We start from the raw sequence: 22,244 nt of genomic DNA, 5'->3' as shown, positions 1-22,244 counted from the left end.
TACTTTTCTCTGCTTTTTATTTTATTTTATTTTTTTTACAAGGGAGAGTTGTTTTTTATTGTTGGGGGAGTTAATGACATGTCATGGGGGTTGTAGCAAAAAGGAGCTTGGCGTAATATAAAAATAAAATAAATAATGATGTTTTGAAAGGAAAACGATGATATTCACAACAAATTTTCTCTTGCATCATTTTAAGAACTGAAACTTTTTGCACACATTTTGAACCCTCACAGTTTATTGAACTTTACCAAAATGTCCCACCTGAGCAAAGAAGGGACAAAAGTGAGATAGAAAAATAAAAGTAATGTTCAGTGGTGAGTATAACCACCTCCCCCTCAGTATATGCCCATTAGAAACATTTACTCAGTCGTGATCGCTGTACATCCAACCTTTATCTGTTCTCTATCCCATTGTGACCTTTCACTTTCGGGCTCAATTATTTCGGGAATCTCAATAACAGATCTTGCATGTCCAGTGTGACAACACGTTTGTTTCAGATCTGTATCATCCCCTTCTCCAAGTCTAAACTACATTTTCATATCCTTTATGTATTTATTTCTCTATCCTGTCATACTTACACTTGATCTTATCTATGTTCACAAACCTCTCCTCCAGGCTGGCAGGATAGCCGAGATGTACGCATGCTCACCTCTGAACTGTCTGGCCTGGATTATAATAATAATAATAATAATAATAATAAAAACCCAGCCATAAACGGTCATGCTGGTGTTTAACAGGTTGGGTCATTCATCAATGTGTGTGCCATCCCTGGGATAGATGCGAAACTGGGCTTCCAATCTGCCGACATTAATAAATGGATGTTAAAGATCCCACTGTGGTCTCCGCGATGAGGAAACGAGCCAGCAACCTGACCAAATTCCCAATTCTTGCCCTGACTTCCTGTGTCAGAGTGGCAGCCCATCCAATCCAGGATTATAACCCTACCCGAGAAACTACTTTGGCAGAACTGATGCTCTGTATTGAGCATGATCATAATCTGACTAAATCTATGATTTAGCAACTGTCTTCATCATAAAGTGTATTCCTCACATGCCACACATCCTTAAAATATGACATCTTTCCAATAGTTAAAAATGTAATTCCAATTTTTCTGTCTTATTGAAAACCCTTTCAAGATTGGTAGATTATATATCTGTGTACAACAAAGGGCATTTGAGCTTCACCTTCCTTGTTAGGTAAATAGCTTTCTTTGTAACAGCAATGAGAAAATTAGCTAATGTTACTTTTCCTGTAATAGTGATGTTTTTAACCAAAAATAAAAGCTCTCAAACTAAACACTCACGAAAACGTTGTACACGCATCACAATGCAAATCAAACAAAGGAAAAACTGTGCTCTCAACATATGCAAGTGATAGTGTCTCTTGAGATTCATAAAAGGGTATTGATCAAAAACAGAAGAGATGAAATGTAAAAGCTTGTTGGTAGGTAAGATCCAATAAGCTAATCTCCAACACAAGTGTGATAAAATCTCCAAGACCATCCTTTTTGGTACAAATGTGTGATAAAAGGCTTTCTAATTAGGTTAAAAACAAGATTATCGGGGCAAGCAAGAGTGCCACTTATGAGCTTACCATATTCCTGCTGGGTGGCTGAACACCAACTTTAACACAAAGTATGATATAGCTTCTTTTGCCAGAACTCTCGAGCAAATGGTAAGGTTCTTTAAATTTTAAACTTTCGCAGGTATTTTGAATTGGAATCAGAAGTGGAGACCATTGGAATGAGCTCAACATTTGGAACCAGAGGGTTTGGAGAATGTACATTGCTAATGGCAGGGCATTGTTCTGAATGCAACTTAACCTTGCAACACGCACTGTGCTCCTCACATAACAACCTTGTAACTAATGAAACATACTGCATCCTGATAGCAAACTCAGCAGCACTCAATCACCCCATTAACCCACAACTCGGCCACTCTCAGGAATCCATTTTGCACAAAACTGTCAATAAGGCCTAAGTCACATTTGGCACGGCAGCTGTAGGGTCTACAAAATCTACAGCCACTAGCAATTATAGGGTGGCCGCAGTATTTCCACGGTCACACAATGTAGCAGTCACATGTTTTTTTTTTTTCGGGGAGCCGCACGGGGTATTTATAAATTGTGGAGACCGAAAACGTGGGGTTGTCGTACGGTCTTTGATTTGATGTCGCACGGTGACCTTAGGGCGTCCCTGCGGCGGCCATATAATTTTCAAGGCAGACGCAAGGTGCCCGCAAGGCGACCACAGTGGGACCGCAGGGGGGGCCCGAAGGCGAACGTGCGGCCAGACGGACGGTAACGAGTGGGTATATATACCAGTTTTTTTTTTTTTTACAGCTTGTCGAATTGCTACGGCCAACGTAGAAATAAAAAAAAGTTCTAACTCTGCGCTATAATTCCCTACGGCCCTATGGCGACCCCTACGGCCTGTAAACGATAGCCATATGGCGTAGGGCCACCCTGAGGCCACCTCAGAAACTCTGCGGCCGCTGCACGTTTCTGTCAATTCAGGGGGGGTCGGCCGCTGTATTCTAGCCGTAGAGCAAATGTGACTTAGGCCTAAAGGAACAGTCTATGCTCATTCCCTTAAAAACAGGATTGTAAAAGAGAGGCTTAAGCATGTATTTTTGTGTCGGAGATAAAATCTCGATCAACCATAAAAGCTTGCCATGCATTTTAAAGACTGCCTTAGAAAGTTGAAAGGGGTGACAAACCAACTTGTTTGATACCCATTAAAAACATTTCCAGTGAAAAGTTCAATTTTCCAGCCTGATGTAAAATCATGAGCAACATGCAACCAAGCAAGAGCAAGTAAAAAAAAATGCATAAAAATGGTTTTATTTGAAGAAAACAAACAAATGAAGAAATAATAAGAGCATAAAGGAATCACCATATTTAAGCAACAGGGAGGAAAGACATTCTGCAAAAGTGATTGACTTTTCTGAGCATTAGGATCACCAGCTCATCTGAGTTCAAACCCATTATTTCTCCAAAACATATCTTTCCCTTTTTGTTTATTGAGAAGATAAATTCTGGAAATGTTAGCAAAAAAAAAACAATTTGGGATGTTGCATAATCCCACCATATTCCACCACTGTGAAAATTAGCCTTCCTTCATGCAAAATTCTCCAAAATTAGAGTTCTCCAGCAAATTAATATTGAGTTTCTAATAGGGATTTCCTTTTAATTGGATATAAAAATAAAGATTAAATAACAGCCACTACAAGATGATCTGAAAATCATCATCATCATCATCATCATCATCATCATCATCATCATCATCATCATCGTCATGTATCATGCACTATACAAAGCATCAGTTCTCCTGAAGGAGTTTCTTAGCGAGGGTTACAATCCTGGATGGCTCAACACTGACGCAGTGAAAATAATTATGGTATTGTAATTGGAATGTATTGTTCTTACATCGATGAACTAACATGGATTCCATCTCATCGAGCTAGTGAATGGCTGAACACACCTCGACGAAGAAAAATTACATTGAGAGTGCACCAGACATCTAAGAATTAATTATTTTCCACAACCTCCGCCAAAGGCCGAGTAAACCTGAGGTGTGGTTCTGCATTGTTCCTATCCAACACTGGATTGAGAGTACAGTTAAAATCTCTGCCAATGAAGAGAAAGTGATTAAGGTAAATATTTGAGATGAAATTAATTAATTTTCACAAGAAAAACGTCTTTCTGTGCTCACATTTGGAGCATGCATGTTCATCATTTAAAGTTATCTCCAGGCAAACAAGATCAGGTCAGGTCAAGTCAGGTATGGGAGTATGCGCCAGAGCAGCGTGTCGTTGGGTCCACTTTCCACTGGTACTCCAGGGTCCTCCGTCTGGCCATCCCCCAGGCAGATGCCTGGCCCATCCCCATCTCCTTGGGGATGTTGATGCTGATCAACCTGCTGCAACCACGAGGAATGTGGTTGGCCTGTTGACCTCCTTCACTCACAAGACTCCCTCGCTGAGAGAATCTGGTGAGTAGGATCAGTGTCAAGAAAACGAGCCACATGCCCATACAACCGCAGCTGCCGCGCATGAACTATACAGGTAACAAATCTCGTCTGAGTCTCTCTCAGCAACCGCTCATTGAACACAAATTCTGAGCAGCGATAGTCAAAGATTCTCCGAAAAGACCTGGTACCGAAGGAGTTAAGTCTCCGTCTCAGATCCTTCGTCAGAGTCCAAGTCTCACATCTGCGGAGTAAAACTGGAAGCACCAATGACTTAAAGACACAAACTTTCCTTTTCCTACAAAGGTAACGACAGTGCCACACCCCAGGATACAGTGAACCATGATACGTCTATTGACGTCTGGCTCACAAGCGGAGATATGAATATCACTGCCAAGGGGAATCTCTCCGTGACCTCACCATCCTCACCACAAACAGGTACAGACATGATGGCAGCATCCAAGATGTCATCTTACTTTTGATCCAATAAACCCGTAATCCCAGTGGCTCCAAATCCTCATCCAGTGCCTCGAGGACCCCCAAAGGATGGGCATCCAGCATCTGCAAAGATGACTGCATCTGCGAAATTAAGGTCAGAGATCTGGACATTCACAAACGATGCACAGCAGCTTAATCTCTCCAACATCCTCCCCAGAATCCAGTCCATACGAGTGCTGAAAAGTGTGTGTGTGTGTGTGTGTGTGTGTGTGTGTGTGTGTGTGTGTGTGTGTGTGTGTGTGTGTGTGTGTGTGTGTGTGTGTGTGTGTGTGTGTGTGTGTGTGTGTGTGTGTGTGTGTGTGTGTGTGTGTGTGTGTGTGTGTGTGTGTGTGTGTGTGTCACTACACACTGAACTATAGTTACACCACCCCTGCCGAACTACAGTTACAACTGGAAATGTCAGAGATGGAACCACCACACCTCACAGCACTCTCAGTACCAGAGTATCATTCAGAAATTAAATTGATCTGTTTTGGTGGCACCCTACGAAGACAAAGAAACTCCAAAAGGCATCCTGATTCACTGAATTGAATGCATTGTGGAGATCAACATCGGCTGCAAGCAGTCCCTACCGAAACTCTCGACTGTGTTTGGTGAGGACCCAAAGAGCAAGGTTACGGTCAATGGTATAAAGGTGTAAATCCTTTAGTGTAAAGCCCGACTACCCTGGGCACCGGTGCTCAAGCAGATCGTGGTGAACCCCATCAATAATTATCCGAGCAAAGACCACGCCCGGCACTGAGAGCAGCGTCACCCCTCGGTAGTTGTTGCTGTCCTGGTGATCACCCTTTGCTGTCCAGAGAGGGACAACAAGGCTCCACTTCCAGTCATTTGGGTTTATGCCTATGTTGCAAACAGAGCACAGAACTGCATACAATGACACGAGTACAGCATTTCCAGCAGCCTTGATAAGTTCAGCATGGATGCCACAGATCCCAGGAGCTTTACCCTCCTTTCAACCAGTTCACCACATCCTGTGTTTATACAGATGAAGATGGTTCACAGTTAATTGAAGGGTCAGCAATAGGAATCGTAACACCCCTGACATCCAACTCAACAGCTGGTGGGTCGTCTTGGTACAGCTGCTCAAAGTAACCGACCCAACGGGCCTTCACTTCGGTCTCCTCTGTCAAGAGCCCACCACCCTCCGCTCTAACTGCAGTACACATGGCCCATGGGCTGGGAGGAACTCAATGCACAAATTCCTCTGTAAGCAGGACGAGAATCACATGACCACAGGTGGTGCTCTACCCCTTCACAGATTCCTTGCACATAGGTGTCCTTGTCTGCACTCAGCACATGTACAATGTTATGCCTCAACTCCGTGAACAGCTCAGCTCTGCCATTAAGTCTGGCCCTGTGACTGGTCAATGGTATCCAGTGTCCCTTGGGAAACAAAAGTTGTTCTTCGCTTGACAGTGGGTTCCAATACATCCATCTATAACATCAAGTATGTAAGTCTTGAAGGCACTCTACAACTCTTCAGGATTCTCCAAAACATCCAGACCCCCCCCCTCCCCCAAGTCCCCACTCAGCCTGTTCGCAAAGTCCTCAGCTACCCTCATCCTTGAGCTTGCCAACATCCAGCCTAGGCTGGGATGGTACCATTCTCCTGGATTTAAGCTGAAACTTCAGAGTTGCTAACACAAGCCTGTGGTTGGTATTGAGGAACTGAGTATTCCGGTAGACCCTGCAGTTCGGAATCTTCCTCGAGTGACCATCAACAAGCACTTCGTCAATCTCCTTTGCCACTCCACCAGCATTGGAATTCCAAGTCGAGCAATGAGGCTGTGGTCGCTGAAACCATTCACCAGCCACCCTAAGTCCACAACTTCTTGCAAAGTCAAGCAACTTAGTGCTATTCTGGTTCACAGTTCCAGACCCATGGGGATGAACACATGTCTCATAACCATCCCTGTCAGTGCCAGTCAATGCATTGAAATCCCCCAAGACTGAAAGAGTATCTCGCTTGCAGCACAGATCAACCCAAGACTTGAGGGCGGCGTAGAATGCCTCCTTAACGGTGAGATCACTCTCCTCATTCAGAGCATATCCGCAGACCAGGGAAATGACACCCAAGGAGTGACGAATCCTTTGTCCCATAATACACTTGTTGACCGGAGCTACCTCATTGATCATGGGAGTCAGCTTATTGGATACAGCCACAGCAACACCTTGTGCGTGGTCACCATCAGAGCAACCAGACCAGTAGTCAGTGTAACCACCTGCTATGATCTCACCACTATCCGGTTTCCGAACCTCAGAGAGTGCTACAATACCAATATTCAAACGTTGGAGCTCAGATGATAGCAGAGATAGATGATCATCCTCTCTTTGTGATAGAACATTCCAGGTACCCACCGAAGGGACCGTCTCCGGTTAACTCGAGGATACCGCCATCTGGTGGACGATACTTCAGCATAACCCTGCAACACACCACCGCACTCCGACCCAGGTAGGTTACCTCATGCTTTTCCTTCTATTAACAAATAATGGGGGTCCCAAGGGCTTTGCTGCAATGACGTCATCCAGTGAGCTGCCCTGTCAAGTGCATTTGTACAGGAGGTACTACCACGCAGTGGGTTTTCAGTCTTTTTTCGTTTTTTATGTGTGTTTTGTGGAATGAAGTGTTTTATGGTGGCCAGAGTACAAATCCTGCCACCAACCTCTTAGAAAAAGGTAACCCAACAGCAAGAGGACGTCTGTAGACACCGTTGGGCACTGGACATGGATGGCCGTTGGCTCACAATGAGCTCCTCTGCCCTTTCATCATACACTACCAATAGCCTTGAGTGCTTCCATTACCATGTCTCTCTTGTCGTAGAAGAATATCCAAATGTAAATGTTGCACCAGATCCTTAGCCTGAGCCTTGCATTCTGGATTAAATTTAACATTTATATTGAAACTGTACAAACATACAATGTCAAAAGAGTTCTTTCATAGTGGAGTACATGTATAACAATGACAAATATTAAGTGGCTTAAATCTCTATTTATGTTGTGTTTTTCTTTCCAATATCTATTTCTTCATCTGGTGCTTTTGTGAGTCATCAAAAGCTGAAGTATCTGGGTAACACACAATCGTTCAGTCGACTTATTTGATCAGAAAGGTCAGAAAAGTGATCCATCAAATCTGCATTCCGTTTTCAAAGGACTCCTGTTTCAAAAAAAAAAGTCCCATAGTTTATCATCCAAATTAAGTGTTTTAATCCACAGACCCTTGGAATGCTCAACCTCAGATTCTTCAGATGCAGAATCCATTAAGATCTAAAGTTTATTTCATCTTCCACCAGTTACTTTCTGCACAAGACTTGTTAGGAGCTTCACCAGAAGCTCTTTCTTGGTCAGAAGGGGATGGTGGTTAAAAGTGTCCATCTTTGAAAAATCCCCTTGCACGACTGTTGTTGATGCATCATTATTCCTGGATGTAAAAACATTTGCCTCACTAGAATGAGAAAATGAAAATTTCGCTTCTTGTTTTTATCTGCGGAGAAGAAGGCTTCTTGTCTGAACCTCAGATTGCACAATAGGGCTGCTGGGACAATCGGTACAGACTCCCTCTACCACCAACAAGTCTATTTTGTCATTTTATGGTTGCCCTCATGCACGGCAGTCCCTCAAATTGGCCGCCCACAAATGTGGGCGGCGCCATCTTTCGTGCCATCTCACCCTGTGGGATGGTTCCCTTCCCTCTCCAGGGTTCCACAGCTCACTTTTCCACCATGGCCAGCAGTATGCTGGCCAAACAGTTCATGATTGTGCCCTTTAAAAGTGCATCGTGCTTTTCCATGCCTTTGTGCCAAAGTTCTCCACGTGGCATCACCTGTAAGGAGGTTTTACACAATATAATCTTACTCTATTTGCTATATTGGTAACAATCACGACCCCGTCAGTGCACATGCTACGGACGACTTACCTCTGACAGATCCCAAATACAGGAATGAATCTATCCTACTCGAACATATGGTCCATACTATTCTTGCCACAATATATTTGGATCCCCTACCTCTTCCACTGAACGATGTTATTTTACCATAAGTTGATAGATATTGTACCATGAATGTGGGTTATGTCAATAGTTCTCCGCAAGATTTTCCAAGTGTGTGTTTGCCAAAACCACCCATGGTTTAAGATATGCTGCAAGGCCAATGGGTTTGACTAACACATCCAATCAGCCTTTTTAAGTCATGGTTATGCAAGTTGTCTAATTTCACTGTAACATTTTAATGTCTAATTTAACCAAAACTTGGTTTTGTACCAAGAGTGTGATTATGGAGTGTGATTATTTGCTGGGAGGGGAAGGGAAACAACATAAATGGAAGAAACCGGTGTAGATTGCCCCATGGAAGCTTTGAGGAACATTCAACGCTGTCGGTGAGTTTTGGTGAAAAATTAAACCATCGACCGTTGACTGTACCTCACAGCTATCCAAAGCTTGGCCAAATAACCATTACACTCAGGAGTAGCACATTGTTGTTGTCATTTCATTTGAAACATTTGATGCAGTATTGGTTCAAATGAATAGGGATTAACATTTGAATTGTTACACATATAGGGGAGAGATCATACTAAAAACACGATAAGAGGGATTAATAAGTGCAATGAGAAACAGTGTGATTGATGTTCATACAACATCACCATGTAGCCATATGCTGTCCAAGAGTCCATTCTTCTGGCGTCCTCTGGTGGATATTGGGTGAAAGAACTGGTTCAATAAGACTGATTTATCCTGATGATAAATACAAGCAAATTATTTTTAAAAATCACTCCACTGTAACCATCTCTTAGGTAAGGCTCACTTGGCTGCGCATTTTTCTGTAAGGCTCACTTGGCTGCTCCTGGATGGGTTTGAGGGTTGCGGAGTAGCGGCTGAAACCCGAATCCTATTCAGATTTCTCCTGATGACTTCATCTTTGCTCTTTACTTCTGCGGGTTCCTTCTTGGTCTTCCGTTTGATTCGAGTTTGTAACGTTTGAGGGTTTCCCAATAAGCAATGGTATTTTCATTTGAGAAGCATTTCCCAATGTTAAACATGTGTAAACAGCTGTTGTAGAAATGCTCCAGCATGGAGAGATCAAACAGTGAAAAGGAGATATCTATTTATTAACTATGCAAATTTGACAGATTTTTTGATTCCTCAATCATTCTTTGTTAAATAAATATAAATATATATCTTCATGACTGCAGCCGAAGATTCGTACCTTTCACAATGGAAGGCCCACAGGATCTATCTTGAGTCATGGTCGTTTCCTTCTAGAGAAACAGTGTGCCATTCCTCAGATATTAAGCTGGAGTTTGTTGGGAGAAGTAAGACCTCACACGGTATCTTTCATGAAGAGTAGGCAAGTTATCATCGTCAGCCTGAACAGATTACAAATCCCTGCCTAATTCAGCATCCGTCAAACGTAAGGGCCTGGCCGGCTTGTCAAAGATTTCAGGCAAAAATTTTCCCTGGCCAACAACACAAGGTGGGAATAATTGGGCCGTTAAGGAAGCAGCAGTGGTCGGAGTAGTTTCTTGTAATATGTCGAAAATAGCATAAATTGACCTTAATTTTAATGTTAATCGCCTACTTTGCACTCCAAATTTCTCTGTCACACTTTTGAGTCCTTCTCCCAGTCCATGGTTATTTTAACAATCTCTGCCTACAGCACATCTCAAATGCATTGTAATGTTTTCAATCTCCTTTCGTCAAAGTCCACGTTTCAAAAGCTTATATTAATTTGCATTTGAAAGCAGGGGATCAGCTTGAGGACGGGAGCCCTGCATTGTGCCATGCAAATAGATGGTACGGAGCAGCCCAGATGACATGGCAGCACCCAACCCTGATTGTCAGGTCAGGCCAGGTTAGATCTGTGACTTGCTGCAGGTATCATGTAAAACCCTTATCAACCTGTTCGTCGTTGAGTGTTAAATCTGCTCCCCTCACCAGGTCCCCCTGGCGTGAAGGGTGTATGGACATGGACGCACAGCAAGATTAAACACAAAAGCTGCCAAAGGATGGAGGAGCTCCTTGTGAGCCAACAGCCATCCATATCTGGTTCGAACTGCATTTGCAGACATCCACCTGCAGTTGGTTACCTTCCCTAGGAGGTTCGTGGCAGGATTTGCACTCTGGCCACTGCAAACCACTTCACTCTGCAAAACACACTGTAGTGTGTGTCAGGGTGGTGCTGAGGTGTTGTCCACAAGATGGCTGTCTCCTCGGGTTAACCTGAGGCGGTCCCTTCGGGTGGGTGCCTGGGATGTCCTATCCCTAAGAGATGGGGATGGCCCAGGCATCTGTCTGGGAGATGGACAGATAGAGGCCACTGTAGTATTGGTGGAACGTGGACACAGCGACACACTGTGGTGCATGCTGTCAATGTATTATGTATGTTCATCACTGTGCTCTCTCGTCTGCATTTGATCACTGATGGAGTCGGATTGAAAACCCCAAAACTGGTTGAGTATCACCAGGGGACACTGAATTTCTGAGCATGGAGCCACTTGGATCGAAATGTAAAGCCAGTTGTTGCTAAATTGAAACATCTGCATTGAGTTTGTGAATATTGAAGACTTTACATGCAGTACATCTCGAAAAGAGTCAGCCATTGTGCACATGTAACACAGCCTACATGCCCGACTTTGAGTGGGGCTGCAATGTGCACTGAAAATTGTAGTTAGAAGTCCTGGGATGTGCATATGCTGCGGGCCAAGTAGCCTCATCTGTTTAGGTTTTTTTGTGTCGTCACAGTTTTATGAACAAGTACAGCACTGTTCTCAAAAGATTTACCATTTGCACTTCGTAGGTTAAACACGTGATCCATGTGATGTCTTCTTTTTACAGGCTCCGGAGGTGAAACAGGATAATTAGTCAGAAGTTGCGATGAACATTCACTGCTGTCGGTGGGTTGTCCCATTGCTGGGAAAGTTAACCCGCCGGCCCGTGAATGCTACCGCAGCTAAAAATGGCAGCTCACTGAGAGATTCAAGACCGACAGGCATGATAATTATTTATGCACACCCACCAGATGACTAATTATATATTATGGACAGGTCAATTCCCCCACTTCTCCGTCCATGGTTTGATGGAGAATTTGGTTATACTACTGGCTCACCGCAGGTGGTGCTATACGATACACATTTACACAGAGAATTGGGGGTACTCCCCCACGTACGACCTTTCGGTCCCCTCCCTAGTGCAACCACCAGTTTTCAACCCATTTTGTACAGCAGTTCACGAGTGCATACAAATCAAACAAACGCACACTTCTCAAATTACATTTTGTAAGAATGTGTTATGTGATGCAGATATCTGTTACCTGTTACGCCTCACGCATGGACAGATTATTGTGGGGAGAGCTCGAGCAGGGTTGGTAGTCATTCATACTATGACAGTTCGGAAAATTATTCACTCAGCATTGATAAAAATAAATGAAATACAGGTATATAGAATTATTGGGAATTGTTTGTGTCGTATTGAATATCCGATCATGTTTTTCTTTAACATCTTTCTTAAAAATCCAAATGTCTCCAGATATCAGCAAGGCTATTTCCATCACAACTTGGTTGGGGGCAGTGGTGCACGGCCATGGATCAGTCACCTGCTAAAGGTAAGTGGATTTTAAGCCCTAAATCTGAATCGTTATTCATCTACAAAAGAGAAAAGGAGTTGGTTCGTACAGTTTATGTGCTTTAGGAGCTTCAGGGGAAGCTACTCCTACTTCCATGTTCATGTAAAAATAACCAATATAATGTTGATTGGAACATATTGAGGGAATATCAGATTCAAAATACCTCACTGGCCTCCAAGGCATTGTTTGGATTAACCAAAATGAGAGATTAATACAATATCATATTCATGTCATGTATATACAACAGAAGTGTATCCAGGAATTTTATAAATGGAAAATTGGGTGTGGTTGTGGATGGGGGAGAGGGAAGGGGTAGGGTGGGGTGTCCATTTGCCCCAGCAGAGAATCTGTAAGAGACAGTTAATCTCAGATGGGACATTAAGTTGGGAATCTGTCGAGCAGGATTGGTTGTGGATGTTCCGACGGCATCTTTCCCTAATTGTAGGCAATTTTTGATGCCAGCATCAGGCTAAATTCCAAACTCCTGCCGGAGACAGGGGCACAGCATCAGGATTATCGTTTTACATCAGAAATTGCACAAACATCAGGCCAAATTCGTAATTTAATCCCAGTCCAATATGTATTCATTGAGGAATGACTGCACACCTCAACTCCTTTGTTCCTTGCTTCTCCAATACTGGGGCTCCTCGCTTAATGCTCAGGTGCATTCCTACAAAGTCGAGTGTTATGTGAAAGTGTAAATCTAATTTTTTCCCCATAAGAAGAATGGGAGGGATGGATGTATCCCTGGCCAAAATTTGGGGGACATAACATTAAAAACAAAAAGTATAAATAACTACAATGGCACTCGGTAGAGCACATACCTCTGCCACGTAATGCCTGGTCCACAAGAACATATCGCACCTAATACATTTTTGAGATATCGTGCTATATATCGGTTTAGTCCCATCTCTCAATGGTGAAGAATCACTTAAAAAATTATCAGATCCGGATCTGGATCTTCACCAAAATTGAAGTACTTCTTCCTTTTCACACAGCCAACTTGTCCACCAAGTTTTGGCCAAATCCTTCCACAACTTTTTGAGATATCATGCCATATATCATTTTCGGCCCTATCTCTCAATGGTGAAGAATTACTTTAAATTATTATAGTCGTCGGATCTGGATCCAGATCTTCACCAAAATCTAATCAGTTTGTCCTTGTCACACACCCAACCTGACCAAAAAATTTCATCCGGATCTGTCCACAACTTTTTGAGATATCTTGTGCACAAACAAACAAACAAGCAGTCATAGACCGCTACTTACGAAATCGTCAACTTGACCTCTGACCTTGTCTAATAAAAGCTGTCTCCAGAGAAGGTAGCGACGCAAACCAGAAGTTTCTACGATGATTCTGTACCAAACCATCAAAAATCGAATGTTTTGGATGTTTGACCTCACTGTGACCTTGACCTTTGACCGATTTTGACCAAAATCAAATCAGCGCTAGCCACCACCCTCCTGAATCACGTGGTGTAATTTGACATTGGTAGCATCTTCCGTTCTCGAGTTACCGCGGATTAACGTGACGTAAAGGTCACACTCGACGCCCCCCCCCCCAACTCGAAAGGACGCCGGGGCGAGCGCGATGACGTCAGCGCGCACACGCAAAACCTTTACGTGACTCAACGACGCATCTGCTCGAGCGCGCTGCGCCACGTGACGCGGCGGGTGAAATATTTTTTATACAATCTTAAAACGTCTCCAAAACATCCGATTTTTACCAGAATTTCGACAACCGAGTGTTAAGCGTCCTAAGCGATCGCAAAAACCGAATACAAAATTAAAATCGAAGTTAAAACGAACTTGTAACGTCGACCGAAGCAAAAATACTCCATTTCTCCACAGGAATTTACGGAATTATTTAATATTATTTTATCAAAGTCATAAAACCGTAATACTCGGCCATCCACAAACAATCTTTACACCATCCGACGGCTTAGCGAGTCAGGCATGCGACGATAAGCTTCATTGGGATGAAAAATGACTTTTAAACACCATCTTTATCAAAAACACAACGCGGCCTACAACTCGGCAAGGCGTTCTGCGCCATGGGCGCTAACACTGAAATTTTTTAACAGCCGTAACTCGACGAATTAACACAAATTCCGCCGAACTTTCCTCGATCTTCCAAACTCATGCTCCGTCAACAATACCTGTGGTAACTTTTCTCGACTTATCATGTTTTGGATGTTTGGCCTCACCACGAACTTGACCTTCGACCGATTTTTACCAAAATCTAATCGGCACTAGCCATCACCCTCCTGAATCACGTGGTGTAATTTGACATTGGTAGCTTCTTCCGTTCTAGAGTTATCGTGCCTACAAACAAACACACAAACAGAGGATGGAAGTGATTAATATACTTACGAAATCTAAAACAAAGACAGACAAACAGACAGAAAGGGGTGAAAACATAACCTCCTTCACCTTCGGTGGTCGAGGTAACTAGCAAGGTACCCGTGCTATGCAGCCCAAAAGCAAATGGACAATGCAGAAACAGCAAATGCCAAACCATGAACCAATAAATTCCACATTCCTGTGCCACCTTCAATCGAACGTCAGGCATGGACAGCTGGTTTGTGAAGGACTAGGGCAAAAAAAACTTACTGCAGCTGACCCCAACAGAAGGTGGTTATAATGTTTCTATATGCGGTAAATGGCGAAACTGCAAATGCCGAATCCACGAATGTAAGCAAAAAATTGCAGCACCTGACTGCTCGAAAACAAGAATCTCAATTGTATTGAGAAATTGCCAAAGCCTTAAATGTGTTTACTCACAGAGAAAGATCGGTGCCATATGAGTGGAAATGTAAAGTCTCAATTTGACATATTACTGAACCAGTGAATGTTTCCACATGCAGTAAATGGTGATACTACGAATGCTGAACCCGTGAACATGTTTACATGTGGAGAGAGAGCAGTTTTGTACGGGTGGAAACTTAAAATCATAATTGTATTGAGAAATACCTGAAACCTCCCACCCACCTTAGAACACCCGCTGGGACCCCGAAGGGTTCCACAGAAAGTTTGGCGGAGCTAGCCCCAAAACTGAAGGAGTAGTTTGGGGACGGACAGACAGCCCCTCCTGCTTTATTATATAGAAGTTACAGGACATGAATAGAACACAACAGAATAAATAATAAAGAACTTGAATAAATCTACATAAGACATCACCAAAGTTTATTTAAATTAAAAAATTCACCAAAAGAAGTGGCGGCAGTTGCGTGTCAAAGCTTGGAGACGTCTGGGTGGGAATGGGAGAGGATACAATATGTACATACACTGTGATTAAGAGGACTATCTGTCTTCATTTGATGACATCTGGGTGGCTTCTGGTGGTGGTGCTGGCTTCCTTGTGGTTGACCTGCTGGTGGATGGAGCTTCGTAGGCAGACGAAGGCCTCATGAAGGAAAACAGGAATGTCTGAACATCTTTCTCTTATTTCCTACTGTAAAGCTCCATGTATCCATGCCAAGCATGTCCCATCGCCAAGGGTTAGACGTGTTCTTACATTAGATCGTGGTAGGCTATGACCTTGGACGACATCCACGAGGTGCTCCACACGTTTCACAACATAAACCTTCACCTGTAAAGTGATCGATTTTCGTCTTTTTTGGGGGGGGCTGAAGTAGCTGCTGTTGTTTGTTCCCATCTAAGCACCGAGCTTATGCTAAGATCTCAGGTTCAAATCTCAGATACCATGTTAATTTGTTTATTTAGTCATTTGTGCTTGGAGGTTTACTTTTAAAATGCAATCCATTGCATATTGATTGCTTTGACTTTTGGGTAATCCATTACATCATCAGTAACACTAATCCAAGTGATTGCACCGTGCAACAAGCAGGAGCTCTTTCGGGTGTTTGCCATTCACCCAGTTGCACACCGAGGTGATAATCTGCCCCCATTGGTTAAACAGGTGTCAACTGGAGCACTTTGTGGTGGTGAAGTGTTTTGCCTAATCAGAGAATACCTGATAATCAGGTATTTTTTGACAGGCAGTTGATTTTTTTAATGCCTTGCAGGTGGGTACTTACTTCTTTTGCTGCGGTGCAGTTCGTCTAACGATGACCATGTATGGATGCAAAGTTGAATAAGCTCTGTAATGACTCATTGGAATGAACACCTGATGAACATCCACTCATCATGAAGGGCATCTTCCAACAACTTTTTTTTTCACTTCTTATATTTTCTCTGGAAGAAGCCATCAAACTGAAGTTTGGTAAATATAAGAGATTCCAAATTTGCATTCTAATCATTCATACACTGTTAAAAAAAATAAGGAGCAATGGAAGCGATGATGGTGCCAGATCCGAGGGATGCTGCAAATCGCAAGTACAGTAAAGTTTCTATCAGATATTTTTTTACCATCAGGGTGATCAATGTTGTCACCAAATAGCCAAGGGAACAGTGTGTATGCGCATGCGCGCCTGTGCCTGTGTCTGTGTCTGTGTCTTTGTGTATTTTTTTAGTTTTATAACACCCCCATTTTTGCAATTTTTACTGAAATTTAAGCAGTTTAATGTTTCAATGTACTCTCAAATTAAAGCATAGAACAAATAAACAATTGCAGATAAAAATAAATCATGGAATCGTTTTGTTGAACAAAATTTAATTTAAATTTTTGACTCGTCAAAGTAGCCACTTTTGCAGATATAACAGCCGAACATACTCGTGGCATTCTTTCGACAATGGAAATCAAATATTGTTCGGAGAGTTCTTCCCAACACTGCTGCAGAAGTTCCCACAAATGTGTTGCACTTGTAGGTTGCTTTGCTTTCACCCTTCTGTCCAGTTCTTCCCAAACCAGCTCGATGGGGTTTAAGTCTGGAGACTGTGCTGGCCATTCCATGATTTGAAGCCTACCATCTTGTTCTTTTCTTCTAAGGTAGTTCTGACAGAGCCTGGAGGTATGTTTTGGGTCGTTATCTTGCTTTAGGATGAACCCCTGACCCAACTCGGTGTAGACCAGAGGGTATTGCATGGTGCTGCAAAATGCTGCGGTGGCCCTTTTGGTTCATGGTGCCAGTCACTCTGGGCAAGTCGCCGACTCTGGATCCAGCAAAAGAGCCCCAGATCATCACGCTTCCCCCTCCATGTTTGACAGTTGGTGTCACACACTGAGGAACCATCCTTTCGCCTACTCGACGGTGTACAAAAACCCTGCGTGATGAACCAGAGATTTTAAATTTTGATTCATTGGTCCATAAGACTTTCTTCCAGTTTTCAGTAGTCCACTGGTGGTGTTTCATGGCCCAGGAAAGCCTTTTTTCGTATTTTCCATCTTAGCAATGGCTTTCTTACTGCCACTCGACTTGTCAAACCTGCAGCTCAGTCTTCTCTTCACAGTTGAAACTGAGACTTCCTTACTTCAACCAGTGTTAAGCTGTGCTTGAAGCTGCTGTCCTGTGAGCCACCCATCACGCAAGCTGTTGACTCTCCGAAACTTGTGTTCTGATTGTGTTGTGGCTTTGGGTCTGCCAGACCTCTTCCTGTCAGAGTTTCCTCCAGTTTCCAAGTGCCTTTTGATGGTGTAGGAAACTGTACTCACTGACACCTTGACTCTGTAATTTTTCTGAAGGAAAGACCTCCACTTTTAAGGGTTATCATGGTTTGTCTGTCTTCCTTTGTTGATTGTCTTTTTCTCACCATTATGAGAGCAATATACTACTTCCTGCAATGCAATATTGTCCAAATAATGCTTCAGAGGGTGCAGCCACACAGTCTGTTCCTACACTGCTTTTGGACAGACAGAGGGTTTGTAACTAGTCAACAAAAGTTGGGAAACCTGTAGCAATTGTTTGCATCAACTTTCGAGGCTTAATTTACTTCCATTGCTGCAGAACAGCTGCAGTTGCTAACCCATTACTTGTTCCCTGAAAAGGGCCTTTTTAACAACTCTGAAATTTACATTATTTTTCAGTTTTTGGTGACATAAACTTTTTTTTTTCAACTTCTTGCAGTTTACTGCTTAGCTTTGTGCTATTTCAGGTTATTCACTGAACTTGAACTCCTTAAATTTCAGTATAAACTGGAAAAAAGGGGGTGTTCTAAAACTTTTGACCAGTAGTATACTGATATCAAGTTTGGTCAAAATACCATCACAGGTTTAGCGCAGTCACATAATTTTTTTACTGAACAGGACCTCTGACCTTTGACGTCTTTACCCCACAATCTAATTCGGTTTTCTTTACATCATTTTACATACTTGTACCAAGTTTGACTTTGTTCCCTTTGGCTGGACTTAAGCTATCGTGGTAACAAAAATCTATTACAGACTGTGACCTCTTGATGCCAAAAGTTTATCAGTTCATCTTTGCAACAATATATACTTCCACCAAATTTGGTCAAAATCCCATCACTGGTTCACAAGTTAGCTCGGTAACAGAATTTTACCTTACCCTATATTTGACCTTTGACGTCTTGACTTCATAATCTAATCAGTTCATCTTTGCATTATTATACATACTTGTACCAAGTTTGACTTCGATCCCTTCAGCCATTCTTAAGTTATCATGGTAATGAAAACGTATCACGGACGGACAGACGGACAACTCGAAACCATAATGGCTCCGGTGACCTCGTCGGAGGAGGCATATAAACATATGCAACACACCACCACACTACAATTTTCCCCAATTTTGTTGGGGATATATATTGTTGTTCTAAAACTTTTGACCGGTAGTGTATATAAAAAATAAATAAATATATTGCTTTGTTGTTGTTGTTGTTGTTGTTGTTGTTGTTGTTGTGGATTTCAGAATCGGATCCGACTAATGCACACAACTTCCAGGTCCTCAGACAGTTTTTTCCATAAATGCATGTTCACAATCGACTCATTCCCTTGTCTGGTGGGATTCTAACTCTTTGATGCATTGGAGAAGGGTGTAGAACAGATTCCCTGTCTTTCTTACGGGACAACTTTTTCCTCTTCACGACACGTTCATGACGTATGATTTTAAGCAAGATTTCATTTTTGCATGAGTGATATTCACCGTCCATGCATGCAAGACATAGCCATTAGCCTAACGGAGACACATTCTATTCCTTTTCCATCAAGACACGTTGGCTTGAAAATAGACGATTTATTTACACATTTTATTTTGCTTATCATTTTCAGATTGGATTTGCAGGACATTTGATTAAACACACCATGGGGTTTTCCAGAACAGTTTATTTTGACGGTCAGACATGGCTGTGGATCACTTACCTCAAGCATCTACGTTTTTCCATTGACGTTCGATACCCACCTCGTTTTCATCGACGTTCGACACCCACGTTCTTCCATCGGGATCGACACCCATTTCAGCAGTTCTAAGGATGCTAACTGGCTCTTGTTCGTGTCGGGCTGAACAGAGAGGTGATAATTACCCGTTGACGTTTTGTGAGCGCTTCACGTTTTCACCTGGTTTGTTCCGGCAAATGGCAGCTTTCTGGCATTCATACAGTGCCCTGAACATGGCGTCCTAAGCCAGGCCTGTGTTAATTTGGAGTTGCATCTCGCTCGATGGTGAGGAGAGAATGATCGCGAGAATTGACGGTTGGAGGTCACGTGCAGCGATGCACCTAAAGGCAAGCTGGATTTGGCTGAAGTCTGCTTGAGACTCTGCCCACACTGGTCGCCTATAAAAAGGATGGGAGGACCTCCTTCTTGACCATTGGTTACAGCTCCTGATAGCTCCTGACCGTTGGTTACAGCTCCTGACCATTGTTTACCACTCATGACAGTTGGTGACAGTTGGACCGTTCCTGCTGATACTGCCCAGAGCCTGGCTCTTGGTGTACCTGATTCTTGGCGTACCTGATTATTGGTGTTCCTGGTTCCTGGGGGTAATGACATGACATCAATTGGTGTTCAAACCTGTTTGCGCGTGGGTGCACGACGAGGCAGGGAGCTGGCAGCGAACCAACGCTCACACATTTTGGTCCATTTTAGGAGACGCACGACGACTTCTGCCTTGGTAAGCCGAGACAGGATTTATTTCCCCCCTGAATGATCTGCTGGGTACCCTTGTCCCTTGTTTAATTGTTAAGTAAGGCATAGTGATATGCATTTGCTCTTTGTCCATTTTTCTATAAATGCTTGTTGAATTCTTTGTTTGAGATTATTTTGTTCATTGAATATTTGATTGATTTGAATTCATCCATTTACACCACAAGGAAATAAGAAGTTCTTTAGTTTATTTATTTTTCTTCATAATATATTCTTTGTTGACGTTTCAACCTGTCCGTACTTTGTCATTTCCTTCCATTGGTCCAGCATTGTCTGAACCTTCCTGTCTGTCCCTGGGAAGTACTGGGAAGTAATTCCCAAACGAATTAACCTGTCATAGTCGGCGTGCACCAACGGTAAATGCTCAGCCGCATTACTTAAGATCTAATCAAGGTAATATTGGTGCATCGCCAAGAGCGCGTTCCCCGGTCAGGAGACCACGTGACCTCGAGTTAAATGGCAAATTAGACGGTGGACACTGGAACTCGTGGTTAACTGATTTTCGTTCGTGGTTGTGCCCACTGTACCACAAAGTTAATTGTGAGCAGTGCCCCCGGGTCCGGTTCTTCCAAGGAGAAACAAGGATTAACCCCTTCATAATACACTCGTTACCCATGGCCATAAAAAAAATTAAATATATATATATATACATATATATATATATATATATATATACATATATATATATATATACATATATATATATATATATATACATATATATATATATATATATATATATACATATATATATATATATATATACATATATATATATATACATATATATATATATATATATATATATATATATATATATATATATATATATTTATATATTCGAAATTTAGAGAAGACACTTGGTAGGAAGTAAAATATTTTTGAAGAAGAGGAACTCAAGAGCCACAGTCATACCGGATCCACAAAATGTTGTTGTGGCTGCCTCCCCATCCTTGATATGCCTTTTACCCTACCTTTTGGTTAAGCGAAGCGACTCGCGGAGCTAAACTCAAAACAGAGTGAAGTGAGGGAAATGTTCCAGAACTGTCACTATTATACTACTCATAATTGTTGTGGCTGCATCCCCATCCGTGCTATGTCCACCTTTGCACTTGTGACGGTTGTGGAAAAGGACCCTGGGTGTCACATACAACACATAAGGGATGCAGGTATTGGACAAAAAAATGGAAACACCAATGTAAAGTCACTTAATTGGGCGTTGGGCCACCATGTGCAGCCAGTCTGGCCTGTATGCGCCATGGCACAGAGTCCACCCGTGTCTGGAAATCTGCAGGAGGAATGCAGCACCATTCTTCTATGAGAAAGTCAATCAACTCACACCTGTTTGGTGGAGGTGAAAAACCCTGTCTCAGGTGTCATTCCAGAATGTCCTATAAATGCTCAATTGGTTTCAGATCTGGTGACTAAGAAGACCATGATATATGGATAACATCAGTGACATGCTCATAAAACCATTTGGTGACCACACGTGCTCTGTGGATGGGGGGATGAGGGGGGGGGGTCATCTCCTCTTACAGCCATGCTAACCTAATTTTAGGCATACAGGCCTGTGCAATATTTTTATACATAACCCTAAGCATGCTGGGATTAACACTTGGGCCATACCTGTGTGGAATCCATTGCTTGGTGTCCCTCATTCATACAGGTGTTTCCATTTTTTTTTTTGTCCACTACCTGTATCTCATCAGTAATTGTGCTTCATCAGGTACCTTCCCCTCATATCAGGGATGGGGGAAAATGTGTTCTGAGTGTTAACAGGTTTCATCCCCATTGTGATTCCCTACTTTCCATCCTTCCTCCATCCATCCATCCATCCATCCTAATCCCTCACCCTTCCCCCTCTTGGACCTCTCAAACCCAGTAAGCCCACCTTTTTCATTTAATCCATTCCAATCCGTTCTGTTATCAATTCCTTTGAAATCCTCTTTCCCATCTTATCCCACCTCCTACCCCCCCCCCGCACCTTCTCACAGTGCAAACCACAACCACACCAACTGAACACCACGCCCACACCGCCGTCACAACCACACCGATGGCTCGATTGCACTGGCACACATTCAGAGCCAGTTCTGTGCTGCCAGTGAGGGAAAGCTACATAGCCACGCAGAAAACCATTATGGATATGCCTCGCGGTGAGTGAGCATGG

At 42.8% G+C, this 22,244-nt stretch overlaps 1 protein-coding gene and 1 pseudogene across 8 annotated transcripts in view; one reads left to right on the top strand and one right to left on the bottom strand.

The window, feature by feature from the left end:
* The window catches only part of LOC147012741 (uncharacterized), a 290,412-nt gene that overhangs the window by 101,860 nt on the left and 166,308 nt on the right, over window positions 1–22,244 (top strand). For all 7 annotated transcript variants that reach the window (XM_085853884.1, XM_085853879.1, XM_085853880.1 and 4 more), the window contains 2 exons: window positions 11,985–12,060; window positions 22,072–22,230. In XM_085853884.1, coding sequence (XP_085710010.1) covers window positions 11,985–12,060; window positions 22,072–22,230 — 235 coding nt within the window. The remainder of the gene's footprint in view (window positions 1–11,984; window positions 12,061–22,071; window positions 22,231–22,244) is intronic.
* Window positions 1–22,244, bottom strand: part of LOC147012743 (uncharacterized) — a 643,866-nt pseudogene that overhangs the window by 614,205 nt on the left and 7,417 nt on the right. The window lies entirely within an intron of this gene.

Source organism: Eptatretus burgeri, chromosome 14 (assembly GCF_056783735.1).
Source record: "Eptatretus burgeri isolate ZD-2024b chromosome 14, Ebu_testis_v1, whole genome shotgun sequence".
NCBI lineage: Eukaryota > Metazoa > Chordata > Myxini > Myxiniformes > Myxinidae > Eptatretus > Eptatretus burgeri.
This window is presented reverse-complemented; position numbering and strand designations above follow the sequence as displayed.